Raw genomic sequence first — 22,517 nt, 5'->3', positions numbered from 1 at the left:
GATGTTCATTTCCACTTGCAGTCTGCCAAACCCCATGTACTTTTTCTGACAGGATTTCAGTTATCGGTTGATTCAACTACTGCTCATGTCAGCTGCCCAAATTATTCGTTCTGATATTCCCTGTCAGAGACTTGGCAATTTGGAATCTCCTCTTTTCAATTCATTTCTTCTCTGGCTCAAAATCTCTCTCTACCTCATTCTGTCAAATTTATCTGTTGTCTCTACCGTTCTCCCAATGGCACTAATCACTTGGAGCTCTTCGACTTCCTCTCTTTGCAACTTGACTTTCTCCAGTCCAACTTTCCTAACAGCAAGGTAATTTCCTTGGTGATTTTAATGTTCACAACTCCAGTTGGCTTCCATATTCTAGTCACACCGACCCAGCTGGTCGAAGATGCTGAGGCTTTTGCAATTACTAATGACCTGCACAGATTGTTCATTTACCTACTGGTGCACAATAGACTTAGATGCTGATGTGCCGTTAAACTTCCAATAACCAACCAATCATTTACCTACAAGAATTCTGGACAATCCTAACCATACAGCCAACATGCTTGATCTTTTTCTCACAAACAATCCTTAGTACAAGGCAGAAGTGAGTGGCCCTTTAGGCACCTCAGATCACAACTTAGTGATTTCCTCTTCTCCAATGGTGCCTTTATCTCATGGCTATTCCTAACCTCATGTTGTTTGGCATTACAAGAATGCAAAATGTGATGACCTGCAAGATTTCTTTTCTTCTTTTCCTTGGTCGGATTACTGTTTCAAAACTTCTGATGTCAAAGTTTGCTCAGATTGTGTCAGTGAAATTATTCTTGTAGGAATGGAATCCTTTATCCCACACTCCACTTTAAAATCTTCTCCTTTATCTAAACCTTGGTTTTCCAATAAATGTGCTAAAGCAGTTCAGGAGAAGAATATTACATATCGTAACTGGCTTGTTTCCAATTCTTCAGTTTCATTTTCTGCCTACACCAAAGCTCTAAACAATTGTAAAGCAGTTATTAATCAGTCCAAACTAGATTTTGAACAGGCTAAGAGTAGAAAACTTGCTTCTTGCCCTAATGGTAGCCGAGCACTCTGGTCCCTTGCCAAAGCTATTGGCCGCAACTTTTGCCCATCTCTGCTCCCACCTCTGTCAAAACCAGACGGTTCTGTTGTTACTTCGGCCAAGGATAAAGCTGACCTGCTAGCATTCCATTTTTCTTCCAACTCAGATATTAATGATCTTGGTAAAACACCTGCCACCATTCCCAACAAGCTCCACTCAATGCATCCTTTGGACTTCCGTCAAAAGGATGTCAGAAGGATTTTGACGAATCTTGATGCTAAGAAAGCTCCAGATCCTGATGGTATTTCTCCACTTGTTCTCAAAACCTGTGCTCCTGAACTTACTCCTGTTCTTTGCCGCCTTTTTTCACTTTCTTATTCCAAAGGTGTTTTTCCTTCTGCTGGGAAATTTGCTCATATCCAGCCAGTTCCTAAAAACTGTGACAAATCCCTCCCATCCAATTATCGTCTCATTGCAATTACTTCTACTCTTTCTAAAGTAATGGAGAAATCAATTAACTGCCAACTCTTAAACTACCTATAAACCTTCCGTCTGATCAATAATCACCAGTATGGATTCCATCAGTGTCGATCCACTGTTGATATTCTGGCTTATGTAACCCATTTATGGACAAATTCAATGGAAAAGTCCGGTGAAATACAAGCAGTTGCTCTTGACATTTCAAAGGCTTTTGATTATGTTTGGCATAAAGGTCTTCTAAACAAGCTTCCATCTTATGGTTTTGCTAATTGTTTTTTGTAATTGGTTATCCAGTTTTCTCTCTGATCGCTCACTGAGGGTGATGGTAGATGGGTCTCTGTCTAACTTCTCCACTAATGCTAGTGTCCCCCAAGGTTCAGTTCTTTCCCCCACTCTTTTCCTCTTGTATATTAATATTATTATTAATATTAATAATAATATTAATAACCTTATTCCATTGACTGGAAATCCTATCCATAGTTTTGCGTAATGATAGGCATTCCACTTTCCATTTTGAAAAACCTTGCCCTGCTCAATCAGCTTCAACTTCTCAAATATCCGCTGCCAGTTCTCTAAATGCCGATCTCCAGGTAATTCTCCAGTCGGGCAAAGACAACTTAATTGATTTCAATCCTTCTAAAACTCAGTCTTGTCTTATATCTCGCAAAAAGGATTCTTCTGCTCCTATGCTTATCTTTGGTGGCACTCCGATTTCTAGGCAAAATGATATATCTCTTTTTGGATTACCTTGACTTCTAATCTCTCTCTTGGCACAAGCACATTACAAATATTGCTTCATCTGCATCTAAAAAACTTGGTTTTTCTCTTTCGCTCTCGGCGTTACTTTTCCTCCAAACAGCTGTTCACTCTGTACAAATTGCAAATTCACTCTTCCATGGAATATTGTTCCCACATCTGGGGCAGTGCCCCCAAAACCTCTCTCTCAGGCTTGTAGATTCCATTCAGAAGAGGGCAGTTATATTAATTAATGACTCCTCTCTAACAGAGTCTCTCCGCTCGCTGTCTCATAGACGTACTGTTTCTGCTGCGTGCTTTTTCTACAGATACTTCCATGGGCACTGTTCTTCTGAATTGGCTTCTATAATTCCCGCTCTCTCTTTCAAAACAGTCCGAGCACGTCCTCCATCAGCCAACATCCATTTACTCTCCAACTTCAAACTCACAGTACCATTTCAGAACCATTTCATCTTCCTCGTTTGTTCATTCAACTGGCATTTTCTGCAACGACCTTCCTTCATATGTATTTACTGAAAATTACAGTCTACAGAAGTTCAAGTCTAATGTCAATAAATATCTTCTTTCATTTTATCAACCTCCAACCCAAGGATCTAGGTTCAAATACCTCTTGTATTTAGGGTTTCATATAAAAAAAAAACAAAAAAAAACATCTTTAAGTAACTCCCAAATCAATACACTGTGATAACTGCCACCTAATTGTTCTTTTATCTGCAAATTCCTAATGCATGAATAATCACAGCTGATAATCAGATCAAGGGTATTACTCCCTCTTCTTGCCTCTCTAACAGGCTGCAGTAGAAAACAAGTATCCGAAAAATTCACAAACGTCTTACTAGTATGTGTGACCAAGCACAGGGTCCAGTCAATATCTGGAAAGTTAAAATTCCCATTATAAGACCTTCCAATTTACTGGCTCACTATTTCTCTGTGAAGTTGGTCATCATATTCAGAGTCATTATGCCTATAACACACTGTTATTCTCATTTTTGTGTTCTTTGTGTTTATGTCACACCAAACTGACTCCACTTGGCACTGGTCATCCATATCAACTGGTTGCACTGTCGTGGACGTTATGTGCTTCTTAACTAACAGCATACTCTTATATCTGAGTGGCACCTTGTCTCTGATATCCTAACAATGCCTGCATTTCATGACTTCACCAGCAGTTCAAATTCATCAAATTTATTTACTATCCTAACATTGGTGTACATTCAAGTATACATATACCTGAATGTACATTCAAGTATACATACACCTGGTCTTACTTTCGTTACCCTAGCACAGCCCATGTATTTACTTGTTCCATGGGCGCCTCCGTAGCCAGGTGGGAAGGAGCAGCAGTGCGTAGCACACGCTTCTTGATTAGACCGAGGTTCGAACCCATCACCACCAAATACGGAGGATGCGGAAAGGTCAGGGATGACCACCGCATATCCCCGGAGCAATATGGCCTTAGTTGCTAATGCTCCTTAAAAAAAAAAAACCCAAATAACAAAATAACTTGTTCCATGATGACTCACAGCAGGCCTTGAAATCCCTGGCACCTTGCTTTCCAGACTGCTGCATGTTCCAATAAAAGCAGTACAAGAATCACTTTAACCTCTTCTTGTGGTTATTGTTAATCTATTAGTCTCTTCCTGTGGTTATTGTTAATCTATTAGCAATGATTTTGTCAACGACAACATCTGTCGTTGACAAAATCATTGCTGCAAAATCATAAACTGTGTCGATGCCATACAATATATGGTTAACATATACTGTATACCTGTTAGTGGTTAACAATGCCATAGACATATATATTTTAACATATATTGTATACACTGTTAGTGGTTAACAATGCCATAGAGCAGTTTTTCGACAACTAGTCTAAATTTCAATGCCTAGTCTAAAAAATGCTTTGACATCCTCCCTTGCAATGATTTTCTTACAACATCCATATATCATTAAATCCACATCATCTACAATAATGCACTGACTTCACTCTACAGTCTGGCTATGACACAGTTGGATGGCATATGGCTTTTGGAGCATCTTGTGGATTGATAAGGCTCATTTCCAACTAAGTGGTAGCATGAATACCCATAATTTTAAGGTAGGGAGAAACATCACCTCCTATTAATGAAGGATTTTCCTCTACAATGCCCACTTATTACTGTTTGTGGATTCACAACAAACTTCACACCATTTTCCTTCAAGGTTTAATCAAGAACAACCCTCTGCCAAAATGTATACCATTATGAGTGAACTTAAATGTGATTTTTCTCCAACACCGTAGAATTCCTTCACTTCAGGAAAGAGAGAATGTTTGCAAGTGTTCTTACACAAGATGGAATTCTACACACACACACACACAGTCAAAAAGTAAAAGAGTTGCTTCAGGCCACTTTCAATAATGAACACATAATTTTCTGGCATTTTGACAATGCTTAGCCACTGAATTCTATGGACCCTAATACCTCAAATTCTGGTTATAGGGGTATCTCAAGAGCAATGATTTCAAGGTGATATTCAGTCTCTGGCTGATCCGAAGGAAAACTTCATATGGCATGTTGCTAAATTTACAATACAAATGGTTATCACAGAGAGCAACTTCATCTTCACAACTTGTAACTTCCTCTTACTAAAGTGCAATTTTATCATATGGCTTGTGCCATGTGTTGGCTATGGGATATATAAACAACCATGCCCTGGTATTAATTTTTTGCAATTTTTGTGATTAATTTCCACATGGTTTTGACACAGTCTGTTCCAAAATCCAAACCTAGGAAATTTGTGGTTTGCATCCTACAGATGTCTAAAATTATGGACTTTAATTATAATCCCCATATATACACTCAGTGATCACTGAATTATGACCACCCAATCCGTAACGGATTATGCCACATAGCTTGCAGTATAAAAAGCCGAACAGCTTCCTACACTAGAACAGTGCTAATTTGCATTTGGTCATGCAGTCAAAGTGATAAGGTAGCAGTTATGGAACATAGTAAAGATATCAGTTTCAAAAGGGCATGACTGTGGGAACTCATGCATTGGGTGTTTCCATACTGGAAATGGCATGTCCTGTTGGTTGCTCATGGCCCACTGTGCTAAGGTATACAAAGAATGGTGTTGAATAAATCAAACCACCTCCTGCCAACAGAATTGTAAAGGATTATGCAAGGTAAATGTTTGTGGTGAGCAAAGGGTGCAGCATGTTATACAGGCTCAATGGCAGTTCATTGTGCGACAGTTGACATCACAATACAGTTTGAAGAATGCAAGAACATTGTCTCAAATGATGATGTGCAGCATATTTAGATGTATGGGATTCCACAGCAGATGACCCAAGAGAGTGATGTGGCACATTATAATCATAGTTGGTTTTGCACCATAAAAAAACCAAAAACCAACCAAACCCCAAGAGACACCTCTCCTTGCTGCTGATCATTGGCAATGGCAAATGCTGCAGTGTCAACAACATAATGGTTGGACACTGGAAGAATGGAAATGAGTGTGCTGGTCAGATGAATCCAATGAATCCTTGTGCAACATGCCAATGGACACCCACCCTCGTGTGTGGCACAAGCAACACAAATCCATGGATCCATCGTGCCAGGCACCCACTATCCAGGCAGGTGGCAGTGGTTGCCTAATATGGTACATGTTTTGCTGGTAAGAAGCAGGACCTGTGGTGTGTATAGACCAACATTTTACTAGTAAAAACTCTACCAGTAGCAGTAAGGAGACTATATGTACCTTGCCATGTTTTGCATTCTTTCCCAAACAGAAAAGGGGACCTTCCAAGACAATAATGCACCATATCATTGGGCAAATGTGCACACTGATACAGTGCATTATTGGGGTTTGGAAAACACAGTGAAGATACACTGTATATCATCCATATTGATTGGCCTCCATATTCACCTAAGCTCAATCCGATTGGACAGCTGTGGGATGTTTTGAAACAGAAATTGAGGCATATGGACATGCTACTGTTATCTATTCTGACACTGAAAATCCTTGCAGGCTTCATGGCTACAGATATTAGTAGTAGTAGTAATGGAGGTATGTGATGCAAGAAAGCAAGTGTATGAGCTTATGTAGCATCAGCCAAAAAAAAATTTCACACATCCATTCCCTCTAAAAGTTTGTCCAGTTACTCCTTGAATTTATTTAAGCTATCAACTTCGGTCCTTGAGGTTGTCACAGACATTCTCTCAGATATGCCAGACAAGCTGTACTTGCTACCTGGAAGTCTAAAACGCTGATGGAACTGATATTCGGGTGACACTCAAGTCAAGTGGACCCAATTTCGGCGAAGTCCGGACGGTCTGTGACAGCCAAATCCTCTGCTTGCACCTTCACGATGGTGGGACTGTTAGTAATCCTGGGTATAACCCCCATGCACAAGTACATGGTGGGTGACCACCCAGGTGTGAACCAACGTAAGCAGGGGTCGAGGTGTGGCGCCCACACCACATGGAGGAACACCGTCCCTCTATGTTACCAGGCAGTACTAGGTGGAAGATGACTCTCATCAACCGGTGAAATACCACCACTTTGCTTATTGGAGGCTTGAAGTGGTGGAACCCATGTTTAGTCTCTAGAGCTAAGTTCCGGTCGACCCTTCCCTATCTCTTCCATCATGCAGTATGATTGATGACTTTTGAGGTTATGATGAACGTCGTGGCGAGATCCAATATTCCTTACATTTCGAGGGTACAGCTCTAAAACGGTTTTCGCAGGCCAGCCGCTAGTTAGTACACCGGACCGGACCTATTGGTAACTCTCTAGTAGGCTTCCGGACCAGCTAGTGTATAATCTTGCTACCTCTACTCTGCCAGATAGTGACTGGAGGGAGTCCGAGTAGTGTGTATGCGGGGAGCATTGTCGAGGCCACGTTATGTCAAGGATCTGGGTATATTCTTACCACATGTACGCCATATCCAAAAATTTCATTACTTCATACAGCATGTCCCCCCCCCAACTTTTTCTTCCTATTGAATATGCCATGAATTGTCAAACTAATAGAGCAAGCTTATCTGCGAAAAGATCTAAACCTCCCAAGGACTTCCTAATTCATTTCACAAATATACGTGGTCTCAATTTTAATCTCAACGATGTCCATTTCCACTTGCAGTCTGCCAAACCTCATGTACTTTTTCTGACAGAATCTCAGTTATCGGTTGATTCAACTACTGCTCATCTCAGATGCCCAAATTATTCGCTGTATGATTCCTTTCGCCTCAAAGGTGGTACTTGTGCATATGTCCGTTCTGATATTCCCTGTCAGAGACTTGGCAATTTGGAATCTCCTCTCTTTGATCTTCTCTGGCTTAAAATTTCTCTACCTCATTGTGTCAAATTCATCTGTTGTCTCTACCGTTCTCCCAACTCGACTAATCATTTAGAGCTCTTTGACTTCCTCTCGTTGCAACTTGACTTTCTCCAGTCCAACTCTCCTAACAGTGAGGTAATTTTCCTTAGTGATTTTAATGTTGACAACCCCAGCTGGCTTCCATTTTCTAGTCACACCGACCCAGCAGGTCGAGATGCTGAGGCTTTCGCAATTACTAATGACCTAGCACAGATTGTTCATTTACCTACAAGAATACCGGACAATCTTAATCATACAGCCAATACGCTTGATCTTTTTCTCACAAACAACCCTTCTAAGTACACGGTCGAAGTGAGAGCTCCTTTAGGCACTTCAGATCACAGCTTGGTGATTGTCTCTTCTCCAATGGAACCTTTATCTCATGGCTATTCCCAACCTCGTGTTGTTTGGCATTACAAGAATGCAAAATGGAATGACCTGCGAGACTTCTTTTCTTCTTTTCCTTGGTCGGAGTACTGTTTCAAAAGTTCTGATGTCAACATTTGCTCAGATCGTGTCAGTGAAATTATTCTTGCAGGAATGGAATTCTTTATCCCACACTCCACTTTAAAATCTCGTCCTTTATCTAAACCTTGGTTTTCCAATAAATGTGCTAAGGCTGTCCAAGAGAAGAATGTTGCATATCGTAATTGGCTTGTTTCTAATTCTTCAGTTTAATTTTCTGCCTACACCAAAGCTCCCAACAATTGTAAAGCAGCTATTAATCAGTCCGAACTAGAGTTTGAACAGGCTAAGAGTAGAAAACTTGCTTCTTGCCTTAATGGTAGCCGAGCATTCCGGTCTCTTGCCAAAGCTATTGGCCGCAACTTTTGCCCATCTCTGCTTCCACCTCTGTCCGAACCAGATGGTTCTGTTGTCACTTCAGCCAAGGATAAAGCTGACCTGCTAGCATCCCATTTTTCTTCCAGCTCATGTATTAATGATCTTGGTAAAACACCTCCCACCATTCCCAACACACTCCATTCAATGCCTCCTGTGGTCTTCCGTCAAAAGGATATCAGAAGGATTTTGATGAATCTCGATGCAAAGAAAGCTCCAGGTCCTGATGGTATTTCTCCACTTGTTCTCAAAACCTACTCGTGAACTTACTCCTGTTCTTTGCCGCCTTTTTTCACTTTCTTATTCTAAAGGTGTTTTTCCTTCTGCTTGGAAATTTTCTCATATCCAGCCAGTTCCTAAAAAGGGTGACAAATCCCTCCCATCCAATTATCGTCCCATTGCAATTACTTCTACTCTTTCTAAAGTAATGGAGAAATCAATTAACCGCCAACTCTTAAATTACCTAGAAACGTTCCGTCTGATCAACGATCACCAGTATGGTTTCCGTCAGTGTCGATCCACTGGGGATATTCTGGCTTATGTTACCCATTTATGGACTAATTCAATGGAAAGGTTCGGTAAAACACAAGTAGTTGCTATTGACATCTCAAAGGCTTTTGTTCGTGTTTGGCATAAAGGTCTTCTAAACAAGCTTCCATCTTATGGTTTGCCAACTGTTTTTAGTAATTGGTTATCCAGTTTTCTCTCTGATCGCTCACTGAGGGTGATGGCTCTCTGTCTTTTAACTTCTCCACTAATGCCGGTGTCCCCCAAGGTTCAGTTCTTTCCCCCACTCTTTTCCTCTTGTATATCAATGACCTTCTTCCATTGACTGGAAATCCTATCGATAGTTTTGCCGATGATAGCACATTGCATTCAACTTTCCATTTTGAGAAACCTTGTCCTGCTCAATCAGCTTCAACTTCTCGAAAATCTGCTACCAATTCCTTAAATGCCGATCTTCAGGTTATTCTTCAGTGGGGCAAAGACAACTTAGTTGATTTCAACCCTTCTAAAACTCAGTCTTGTCTTATATCTCGCAAAAAGGATTCTTCTGCTCCTATGCTTATCTTTAGTGACACTCCAATTTCTAGGCAAAAGGGTATATCTCTCTTTTGGGGATTACCCTGACTTCTAATATCTCTTGGCACAAGCACATTACAAATATTGCTTCCTCTGCATCTAAAAAACTTGGTTTTCTCTTTCGCTCTCGGCGTTACTTTTCTTCCAAACAGCTGCTCACTCTGTATAAATCGCAAATCCGCCCTGCCATGGAATACTGTTCCCACATCTGGGGTGGTGCCCCCAAAACCTCTCTCAGGCTTCTTGATTCCATTCAGAAGAGGGCAGTTAGGTTAATTAATGATTCATCTCTAACAGAGTCTCTCCACTCGCTGTCTCATAGACGCACTGTTTCTGCTGCATGCCTCTTCTACAGATACTTCCATGGGCACTGTTCTTCTGAATTAGCTTCTATAATTCCCGCTCTCTCTTTCAAAACAGTCCGAACACGTGCCGCCACCAGCTAACATCCATTTACTGTCCAACTTCAAACCCACAGAACCAACTTTTCATCTTCCTCATTTATTCATTCAACTGCCGTTTTCTGGAACAACCTTCCTTCATATGTATTTCCTGAAAATTACAATCTACAGAAGTTCAAGTCCAATGTCAACAAATATCTTCTTTCGTCTTCTCAGTCTCCAAACCAAGCACGGTACTAAGTACTATAGGTTATAATACCTCTCGTGTTTGGGGTTCACATAAAAAAAAAAAAAAAAAAAAACTTCCACAACAACAGATGAAAGTTTGTTCCAGAAATTAACCACCCGCAAATTTCAGCACATCTACTCTACAACTGTCCTTCCTCAATTTGAATTTATGACCCCCTGAGGTTTGAAATCTGAGCAAGCGGAAGAATCCCATTAGAATTCAGCGTGCGCAACCCATTCAAGGCCTTATACACCTCAATCAGATTACCTTGCAGGTGCTGCAATTTGCAGAACTTAAGCCTTTCTTCGTAAGAGGACCTCTTTGTTTCCTTCACCTATCTTGTCACCCTTCTCTGTACATGCTCAAGCAAATCTACATCCTTCCTAAAATGAGGCCCCTAGACATGTATGCAGTACTGAAGGCGTGACTTGACCATTGTCTTATACAAAGGGATAATCACCTCCGTTTCCCTACTAGCAAAATTCCTGTATATCATTGACAATACCCCATGACCTGCTATGGCAGCCTGTCTGCATTGCTCAGAATAGTTCATATCTGACTGCACAATTACTTCCAGATCCTTTTTCATTTTCTACCATCCTAAGTGTAGTACCACACAGTTTGTATGTTTCTCTGGGGTTACTTCTACCCATATGCAGTACTTTGCATTTGTCAATGTTAAACCTCAATTGCCACTTCTCAGCCCATCTGCCCAAATTTTCTAGATCCTGTTGTAATAGCATACTGCCATTAACAACCCTGCCAACCTTTGTATCATCTGCAAACTTCAATATAGTTTCATCAATATAATTGTTGATAAATAAACAAAACAACACAGAACCCTGGGGACTCCATTAATAATATTAGTCCACAAAAAACAGCGTCCATTGATTACCACTCTGTCTTCTCCCACTCAACCACCCTTTTGTCTATTGTAGCAATAGTCTTCCATGTGCAGCAATGTCAAAAGCTTTCCTGAAATCCAAGTATATGATATCAAAATTATTTTTTGCATCCAATTCATTACAGATTCCTAGTCATCTTCAAACATCTAGCAGAGTGAATGTCTAGGTGAATAGCAGCTGTTATCCATGTGAATGGTTGCCATATAAGGTATTAGGTAGGTGATCAGTGAGTGTATATTAAGGATAGTCACTATACATAGAAGTTAAATAATTAATAGTAGTTAATATATCAAGGGGATATATTTACATACAGATAATTAGATGTGAATTTCGAAATTAATTATAATGTATTAGTATAATAATAATATAAATATTAATTCATAAAAAATCTTAAAAGGTTCTTTTGCTTATAAATACTTACTTGTTGTATTATCAAAACATGCTTTATGCATTTTTCCTGAGAATAATTCTAACCCAATGATAGCATATATGATAATGACAAAGATGACTAGTAAAGCAATATGAAGTAGGGGGATCATTGCTTTAAGAATGGAATTCAGCACTACTTGTAAACCTGAAATAAAGTTTAGCAAATCTTATGCATTCATTCAAAACAACTTTTTAAAGAACTTTAAATTTTCCACTTTAAATTTCTCTCCTAATAACTAAAAGAAAATTAAAGTTGTACTACTTGAAAAAAAAAAAAAAAAAAACAAACTTTAAATATTTAAATCACAAAAAAAAAAAAAAAAAAAAAAAAAAAAAAACTGTTTCTTTTTTCCTTGTTTTTTTTTTAAACAGTAAAATCTTGAACATCTACAACACAGTTCAGTTTTATCAACTTAGATCAGAATTCCTAAGAATTTATTCAATTCTGGCCTTTGTATACCCAAATCAGATTTTCAAAGCTATTCTGTTATCTTACAATCATCTATTATAAATTGTGTCTACAATTACTAGAAAATAGATAAGATATGGCAACACCTATTTTAAGATTTCTAGACAATTCACACACAAATGGATAAGTTATCTGAAATGATTGTGAAACATATACAAAGTCTAGTCAAAACATTACAACCAATTACCTAATAATAGGTGTTTCCTCTTATTGCCCGTACCATCACGATTTATGGCAAGGTATAGACTCTATAAGGCTTCTGAATGTTGCTGGACATACGTTGTACCATTTGCAAGGAATACATCCCACAGATCTCTGAATGTCTGCAGTGGAGGATGCAAATGGTGGAGGATCTGTCAATCCACGTAATCCCAGAAATGTTCTATGGGATTCATATCCATCAAATTCAGCAGCCATGGCAACACCAGGAAGTTACTTTCATGTCAGAGAACCACTCTCGAACAACAGCAGCAGCAGCATAGCAAAGGAGCTCATTATCTGCTGGAACACACCTCTGCCAAATGGCAAGACAGTCACTGTGAAGGTGTATCTGATCAGCCACAATAGATAAGTAAATTTTAGCATTCAGAGTGTGGTCTAGGGGTATAACAGCTCCAACAAGAAATTCCCAGGAAAACATTCCCTATACTAAAACACTGCCACCACATGCCTGTTTCTGTTAGACCAAGACATCAGAGTCATTCCTCTCCACAGTTTGTTGTACCTTCCATCTACCATCCACATGGCATAGCAGAAAATGTAATTCATTGGTAAAGGCAACTTTTTTCCAGTTGCCAATGGTCCAATGATGCCATTCAGAGCAAACTTAAGGTATTGGCGATCGATAATTCTAAGCATGGGTACCTTGACCAGATGCCTATTTGCCCATATGGAGAAGGATTTGATGGATCATGGTCATCCCCTGGTGAAGGACCATGATCAGTCATTTTCTGTCTAGTGGCTTGCACAAGGCAGGACAGCCTATTTTTACCATCATTAATGAAGTGTGAGTGCTCGCCATTGGCCCAGCGACTGTTGCTCTGTCCAATATCCATCCAACTTAACTACAGCACTCCATGAATAACCCACCAGATTTACGGTTTCAATAATACTGCTGCCCTTCAACAGGTAGCTGACAATCATCCCTTTTTCAAAATCTCTCAGATCACATCCCTTGATCAAGATGATCAAGTACTTCATATCAACTGCATGCCACAACCATGCAATATTGCATCTACCAGTTCTCACTGAGACGTGTGTCACCAGGTAGGGAGGAATGGCCAATTGCTAAAACACAGGGGTGGTCAATGTTTTGACTGGAAAGTGCATGCAGGGTCCAACAATTAAATTTTTAGAATTTTGGTCTTGAAACCTATTTTTAATTGTACAAACAGGAAACAGTTAAAAAGTTTAAAGTATTCTCCCCCTAATTTGACACACTGTCCAGCACATCCACCGCTGATTGAAACAGCTGTTGAAGTCATCAACTGTGAGGTTCTTCAAAATTTGTTTTAAATTCATTTTTATTTCCTTTATCAAATCTGCAAAACACCTCCCTTTCAGGGAGGTGTTTTGCAGATTTGATAAAAGAAATAAAAATGAATAAAATTTCATAATTTTATAAAATAAAATTTTTTGGTAAAAAATGTTTACCAATTTTTTTTTTAATTTTGGTAAAAGCCAAAAATTGCATGGCACCAGATCTGCTGAACAGAGAGGGTGATCCATGACTTTAATTTGTTTCTGAGCCAAAAATTCAAACACAATGAGTACTGGAACATTGTCATGGTGCAAAATCCATCTCCACAAGTCTGGTCATTTTCTTAATCACATCCAGAAATTTCTGATTGACTGTACACCCCTCCAGCATAAATCCATAATGAACAATGCCTCAAATATCAAAAAACTGATCAACATTGTCTTCATTTTTGACTTTGACATTCAAGATTTTTTTTTGGTCTGGGTGAGTTTGATGTTCTCCATTCCATCAATTAGCCTTTTGTTTTGGGATTGCACTGATAACAACTTTCATCCCCTGTGATAAAATGAGTCAAAAAATTATCTTCTTCAAACCATTCACAAAATTCTTTGCACAAATTCAATTGCTGTTTTTGTTCCAATGTCAGCAAAGTGCAGAACCAATTTCGCTACCAACTTTCTTCTGCCCAGATTTTCGGGTAACATTTGACGAACTATTTCCCCTGTACGTATCAAGTTTGGCAGTGAACATGGCACATGTTAACTGGTGATCAGACCTCACCATTGTTGCAAGTTTCTCAACATTTTCAACTCTCAACTTGGTAACTGGCACGTGACACTGTTTGTCATCTTCCACTGCTTCTCTCTCTTTGTGAAACATTTTGTGTCATTACATAATGTTACTTTTAGAGATGGAGGACTCACCACATGCTTGTCTTATCATTTCCAACGTGGGTGTTTTATGCAATTTAACACAATTTCATATTTGTTCTTTGCTCTATCATTCTTTCCATTTTTACATTTAAAAAATTTAGACAAGTGCACTTCAGAAGGCTGTTATTCACCTATTAATAAATGTAATGAGTTGAAACTTGGCCGAGTAGCCTCTGATTACACCACCATGAATAACACAGTTGGCAGAACAGCGTGTTGTTTTTTTTTTTTTTTTTTTTTTTTCCCCAGTCTTTTCTTGCTGGTTGGCCAACAAGAAAAAAAAAAAAAAAAAATAGTCTTAAGACTTAAATGTCCAACCTTGTTGTATGTCCTCCATAGAGCCTATACAATCAAAACATACATAGTAAATTCCCATTACAGTGCTTTCATCAAAGAGACTGGTCCCGAAGATCGTTCTAAGCAGGAAAGCATTATAAGTGAGACTTCCATTTTTGGAGGCTATTTTACGATTAAAAATTAGTAGTGGCAAATGATGCAAAAAAGCAAGTATAAATGTGATAAATATGAGACCACAGAAGTGTCCTCAGTTAGCCTGAACCAGCTGGACAGAATGTAGTCCTGCAGTTCCACAATGGAGCAAGGCAGTGGCATGGACTGGTGAATTTTAGTAGATAACACTGCTAATAAACCAGTTAGTTTAACTTCTGTTCCGGGTTAAATAATGGAATCGCTGGTTAAAGATGCATTGCAGGATCATCTAAACAAGACTGCAGCAATAATTCAGACACAGCATGGGTTTGTTAAGGGAAAGGCTTGTCTGACAAATTTGATAGGATATTATGATGTGGTTACAAAGGAACTGGATGCGAAAAATAATTTTGATATCATATATTTGGATTTCAGGAAAGCTTTTGACACTGTTGCGCATGGAAGCCTATTGTACAAATTGGAGCAGAATGGTATTAAGGGTAAGTTGCTACAATGATTAAAAGATGGTTAAGTGCGAGAAGACAGAGGGTGGTAATCAATGGGTGCTGCTCTTCTTGGACTAATGTTATTAGTGGAGTCCCGCAGGGTTCGGTGTTGGGTCCACTGTTGTTTTGTATATTTATCGATGATATTGATGAAGGTATATCAGGCTTACTGTTGAAGTTTGCAGATGATACAAAGGTCGGCAGGGTTGTTAATGACAGTAATGGCAGTATGCTACTGCAACAGAATCTAGATAATTTGGGCAGATGGGCTAAGAAGTGGCAACTGAAGTTTAACCTTGACAAATGCAAAGTACTGCAAACGGGTAGAAGTAACCACAGAGAAATGTACCAACTGTGTGGTACTACACTTAAGGTGGTAGAAAATGAAAAAGACCTGGGAGTAATTGTGCAGGCAGATATGAAGTTTTCTGAGAAATGCAGACAGGCTGCCAGGGCAGGTCATGGGGTTTTGTCAATGATATATAGGAATTTTGCTAGCAGGGAAAAGGAGGTGATTATCCCTCTGTATAAGGCAATGGTCAGGCCACGCCTTGAGTACTGCGTACAGGTCTGGAGGCCTCATTTTAGGAAGGATGTAGATTTACTTGAGCGTGTACAGAGAAGGGCAACAAGATTGGTGAGGGGAATGAAGGGATCCTCTTATCAAGAGAGGCTTAAGTTCTGCAAATTGCAGTGGCTGGAGACTAGGCACCTGCGCAGTGATCTGATTGAGGTGTATAAGGCCTTGAATGGGTTCAGCACGCTGAATTCTGATGGGATCCTTCCACTTGTTCAGATTACAAACCTAAGGGGGCATAAATTCAAATTAAAAAGGACAGATGTAGAATAGATGTGCGGAAATTTGCCTTTAGCCAACGGGTGGTTAATTGCTGGAACAAACTTCCATCTGTTGTTGTGGAAGTTGATAGGTTGAATAAATTTAAGGAGGAACTGGACAGGCATTTGGAGGGAATGGTGCGATTTTTTTTTTTTTTTGTCTGATGCTGCATAAGCTCATACATTTGCTTTCTTGCATCACATGCCACTACTACTACTACTACTAAACTAAAAAAGAAGATAACACTGCTTTTTTAGTTTATTAGCAGTGTTAACAAAGAAATGTTTAGATGAAAGTTGAAAACCTTCACACAATGTACTAGGCTCGCAGATTTGGTACCTTCAACCTTTTTTTTGCTTAAAAAGAATGAAAATTTAAAAAAAAAGATTTTAGTACACTAAACATATCTTGAGTATTACTGTACAAATGTGATAAATGCAATCAAGCCAAAACATTATGAGCACCTACCTAATAGCATGGTTGGCCCACCTTTTGCCATGATTAACTGCTTGTACTTGGCATGGCATCGACTCCACAACATCACGGAAGGTATCCTCAGGAAGGACATTCTGCAGTTTTGCAATCAAGCAAGGCACTGGCATAGACTGACAAATAGTGCACTTCACCATATCCCACAAATGTTCAATGGGATCGATGTCAGGGTAATTTGGCAGCCAAGAGAGGGTCCACCATGTAGGGCAAATCTTGGTTTAAAACAATGCCATGGTAAGATCTGGTGGTGAGGATGTGTTCAATGTGGATGAAGGGGCCCAATGATGTCTAAGAAAACATCCCCGAAACCATGATACCACTGCTACCAGCCTGTTTTCATCAAACTGTGCAGTCTGGCTGCAGCTATTCACCTGCTCGCTGTCAAATATGCACCCTCCATTGGCATGATGGAGCTGGAACCTTGATTTATCAGATCAGGTGACTCTTTTTCAGTTGTCCAACGTCCAAAAACAGTGCTTCCATTCCCACTGCAGATGGAGGTGTCTACGACAGTCAACATGAGCACACGAACAGGTCAAAACTACTCTGTACGTTTCTCCGCAAGAGCATCTGCTGGATTGTGTGCTAGGAAACACTTCTCTGTGCACCCTGGTTTTAGTCTGCTGTTAACTGAGGGATCATGAGCATATGTTGTCTTGGACAGTATGTGCCAAGCACAGTTCACCTCAACAAAGTAGTGGTATCCCTGTCCCAGTGCATTAGGTGGTGGTGTGTCCCTCTCCGTCTTTGAAATTTTCCTGCCACAACTTCACTATTATGGCCCTCAAACAGCAGACAATGCCTGCAATTGCTGAGATGCTGGTTCCCTGCCTTCTAGCGGCACAAATCATTCCCCATTCAAACTCTGTCAGGTCCTTTCCTTTCCCCGCTGTACAGAATTTTTACTACTTGTGGCATCACTATATACAGGGTGTCTCAAAAATATTGGTACAAACGTTTAGGGGAGGTAGGTAAAATCTAAAGGAATGTGAACTGCATAGGAACCCATAACTGGAAACGTCACCGTAAGTCGGTACACGGCGCTGTTCATCAGTTCGCGAGAGGGAAAATTTCTGGTTTACTCATGTCTGGCTACTGTCAAAGAAACTCCAGGTGTGTTCGACCGTGTCCGCCAATCCATGCTGCATCGGTGTCACGCATGCATCTCATCTCATCTCATCTCATCTCATCTCATCTCATGGTGGAACCTTCGAGCATCTGTTGTAACATCATAAAATGCATCCATCTCGTACTCCATTGTTAATATTATGTCAAATAAATGTTTGCCACTAATTACTGTCTTGTGTCATTTCTGCTTCTACTTTCCCGTGACGTTTCCAGTTATGGGTTCCTATGCGATTCGCATTCCTTTAGATGTTACCTACTTTCCCTAAACATTTGTACCAATATTTTTGAGACACCCTGTATATGCTGTGTCAACTAGTGACATCACTCCTAAGTGTTTGGGATGCATTGACTCATGGAGACAGAGGTGGTCATTAGGCTCGTGAGCATATAGTATTAACATAATAATAATACTGTCATTAATAAAATTCATTGATGTCATGTTGCCCACACACACACACAAAAAGACTAATTACTCTGCCTACGAGAAAAGCAGAAAAATAATGTGGAAATCAAAAAAAAATCTGAGTAGGGCATGCAAATGCAACAATGAATAGCAAAATGAATAGCAACAATGAATAGCAAGTTGATTTGTAAAGAGTGGCCTATCAAACTAAATATGAAATAAAGGTTACTTGCACCAGGAATGATTTCTATGAATTAAACTAACTGCATGATTAATGATGCCTAGAATTCAGTCTCTATCATCCCTTTCCCAAAGCTGGGGAAAGAATGGATATGTCTAGAATTATTCCATTTTTTGGAATCTTAAAAAAAAAAAAAAAAGTGATTCAAGCAGAAATTCGTTTAAATTGGAGCATGAATCCAAATATAGTAAACAAGAGATTACTGTATTTGGATTCATCAAAAAATGGCATTATAGTCCTTCCATGGCCTGGAAATTCATCTTATGCTAAGCCAACAGAAAACTTATGGAAAGAAATTGGCAGACAACATTATCAACACCATCCAAAAAATAAGATTCAGATTCTGTATGGCATCATGAAATCACTGCCAATGTCTGTTGGATTTAATACCTAGAAGAGTAAAAATTATTTTTGAAGCTAAAGGTGGCCCAATAAACTACTAAAGCCCAGTTATAACTTAAATGCATTCCATTTTGATTTTTGTCATGTTTTTACAGTACTGTAGTTTTCTGTAATTATCCACTGTGCAATGTATTGAGATGCACAATATTCTTATTTGGTATAATATATGCTATTACTGTAAAATGTTATAAAAATGCTGTAAGGATAATTCAAAATTTATGAAATTCATTTTGTACTGCTTCTATGAATTAAAATTTATATCCATGCAGTTTTACAAGAATAATGTTGAGTAAGTAAGTACAGCAAAATTGGCTAGAATACCTAATTTTTGCCATCCTGCAATACTTTTATCTAGGAGTTTACTTGCTACTCTCTTCATTTTTCATTCTGTACCTTATGAGTAGGGCATTATCAATTCATGAAAACAAATCTTTTTTTTTTCAGTTGTTATAGAAGGACTTGAGAATTCCAGATTATCTTTATATCTCTGATTCTAGTAGTGATTTGTTCCTAATAATTTATCAAGTAGTCAGTCCACTTCCACCAAGCTCATATCACTTGTACATAGGGGAAGGAGTGACATATGTTCCAATTTTGTTTCTGATAAGGACTCACTGAGAATCAGGTTACAAATTGAACTTAGACTTATCCATGAGAACTTGGTTCCACTGACTCAACCACAACATTCTTGAACCCAGGTGTGTGTGTGTGTGTGTGTGTGTGTGTGTGTGTGTGTGTGTGTGTGTGTGTGTGTGTGTGTGTGTGTGTGTGTGTGTGCACGCGCATGTTTCATTCAATGAAATACAAGTCTACAAACCACTGGCTGAAGGGCAATAAGACCTCTTTTATGAAGATTATTTTGCATGTTCTGGGATGATATATGTTCTCTAGTGGTCACAGAACTTATGTAGCATACAGACGTGAAGCTGACACCATATAGCATTCATCTTTCAGCAAATCTGATGCTATACAGCATTGACAGCATCATACTTTTCTGCTGTCTTAGAATCAATCACCGAACTAATGAAGACACGTGCAGCTGTTTAAAAAGCATCCAAGAAACTTAGTTCTCCAAGCTTCTTGAAGAGCTATATATTCCTCTACTTTAAATGTAAACAAACAAATTATTGATATATTTGTTGTAACCGATATCATGTATTCTAAAAACTTGTTTTGATCAATTCACCGATTTTAATATACAAAGATACCAAACTCAGTCTAGTTTCTAAATTCTTCCAAATATAAGATGAATCACAAAGTAATTTAAATATATGCACTTACTAGGAACACCTGAGACTAGTCTGAGCGGTCGTAAAACTCGGAATGCTCGTAATGCTTTCACATCAAATCCTTGAGTTAGTGTTGATAAAGCTGTACTAATAACACTGAAAGTATCAGAAAACATAATCCATTACTTATTTTCAAACACGTATGCACCCACACACACATGAGTGTGTGGGTGTTCACATTTGTTCACACGCATATATATATATATATATATATACAGGGTGTCTCAAAAATATTGGTAAAAACGTTTAGGGGAGGTAGGTAACATCTAAAGGAATGCGAATCGCATAGGAACCCATAACCGGAAATGTCACGGGAAAGTAGAAGCAGAAATGACATAAGACAGTAATTAGTGGCAAACAATTATTTGACATAATATTAACAATGGAGTATGAGATGGATGCATTTCATGATGTTACAACAGATGCTCGAAGGTTCCACCATGAGACGCGATGCATGTGTGACACCGATGCAGCATGGATTGGCAGACACAGTCAAACACACCTGGAGTTTCTCTGACAGTAGCATCAGCGCAGACGAGTCTCGCCACAAGATCCATTTCCGTCTCCACAGGCGATTCATACACGATAGATCTGAGGGCCCCCCACAGAAAGAAATCAAGGCTCGATAAATCAGGTGAGCATGGGGGGCCAGGCAACAGGTCCACCACAGCCAATCCATCGATGCCCAAAATGCCTATTCAAATGGTCACGAACACACCTTCCATAATGGGCAGGCGCCCTGTCATGTTGAAACCAAATGTTGTGTCTCACATTTGCTGGAACATCGTCAAGTAACCCTTGTAGAACTTGTTCAAGAAAGATCCGATATTTAGCGGAGTTCATGCGGGATGGTAACAGGTATGGGCCGACTAAGCAGTCACCGACCATACCTGCTCACACATTTATTGCGAAGCGATGTTGTGCAGCATGGGGGCGCACACCGTGTGGGCCCTCTGCTAATCCATACACTAGGTGCATGTCTGCCAGCTCAATCAATCAATGTTCGTATATCAATGCATGCTCTTCATGCGGCGACTACTGCTTGAATGAGTAAACCAGAAATTTTCCCTCTCGCGAACTGATGAACAGCGCCGTGTACAGACTTACGGTGACGTTTCTGGTTATGGGTTCCTATGCGATTCACATTCTTTTAGATGTTACCTACCTCCCCTAAACATTTGTACCAATATATTTGAGACACCCTGTATGTGTGTGTGTGTGTGTGTGTATATATATATTATCAATTTTAATAAGTGTGAGAATATATTTTTTTAAATTAAACATTATTATTTACGGTTTAAATAATTATTTTCAAAAAATCATATTCGATAAATAATTATTCTTGATCAAAACACCTTATATTAACATGCTACTGTCTGAATATTTAAGAACTATGAAGTAATTAGTACATGTCAAAAATTTCTTGGACTAGCCAATACAGCACTGCAATAAATAAATACAGCACATTTTGCTGCTTTTCAATTGCAATTTTAAACCTGGGTCTACATGTACGTAAAAGTCTGTTAATTCTTCGGTGCATGTTTTTTTCTGCTGTGTGCTTCTGAATGCATTTATTTTATAACGATTCCTAAGTATGTGGAATATTTCATTATGCGGGAGGTTAAAAGGGTTCTCAATTTTGTACTCCATCACATTACAAACTACTGTGTTCAAATGGCATCATAAGTTTCAAAGAATGCAGAGGATGTTTTGCAGGCTATGATCATGTTAATATTAGTATTAATATTAGTAGTAGCAAATTATGCAAGAAAGAAATCTTACACAGCATCAGCCAAAAAAAGTTCACATTTCACCTATTCATCCCCTCCAATAGTTATCTGGTCTTCCTTGAATTTATTCAAACTATCCACTTCCACAACAACATATGGAAGTTTGTTCCAGTAATCAACCAGCCGTTAGCTGAAAGCAACTTCCACACATCTATTCTGCAACCATCCTTCCTCAATTTGAATTTATGTCCCCTCATGTATAGTCTGAGCAAGAGGAAGAATCCCATCAGCATTGAGTGTGCTCAAGCTGTTCAATGCCTTAAACACCTCAATCTCATCTTTTATCTCAGCTCATATTTTATCTAAACCTTGGTTTTTCAAGAAATGTGCTAAGGCCATTCAAAATAAGGATGTTGCATACTGCAACTGGCTTGCATCAAAATCTCCAGGTTCATTTTCTGCCTACACTAAAGCTCACAACAATTGCAAAGCAGTTATTAATCAGTTGAAACTAGATTCTGAACAATCTAAGAGTCGAAAACTTGCTTCTTGTCCAAATAGTAGTTGAGCATTCTGGTCTCTAGGCAAAGCTATTGGTCACAACTTTTTCCCATCTCTATTCCCACCTCTGTTAACACTGGA

At 39.1% G+C, this 22,517-nt stretch overlaps 1 protein-coding gene across 1 annotated transcript in view; it reads right to left on the bottom strand.

Annotated features, from left to right (window-relative positions):
• Positions 1-22,517, bottom strand: part of LOC150090042 (muscle calcium channel subunit alpha-1-like) — a 1,145,904-nt gene that overhangs the window by 889,319 nt on the left and 234,068 nt on the right. The window contains exons 5-6 of the mRNA XM_090389719.1: positions 20,138-20,241; positions 11,529-11,681 (exon numbers count right to left, since the gene is read on the bottom strand). Of these exons, the coding sequence (XP_090245845.1) occupies positions 11,529-11,681; positions 20,138-20,241 (257 nt within the window). The remainder of the gene's footprint in view (positions 1-11,528; positions 11,682-20,137; positions 20,242-22,517) is intronic.

This window comes from Mastigoproctus giganteus, chromosome 2, assembly GCF_048544385.1.
Source record: "Mastigoproctus giganteus isolate SK-2022 chromosome 2, ASM4854438v1, whole genome shotgun sequence".
NCBI lineage: Eukaryota > Metazoa > Arthropoda > Arachnida > Uropygi > Thelyphonidae > Mastigoproctus > Mastigoproctus giganteus.
The sequence above is the reverse complement of the archived record's forward strand: the minus strand, read 5'-3'. Positions and strand labels throughout refer to the sequence as shown.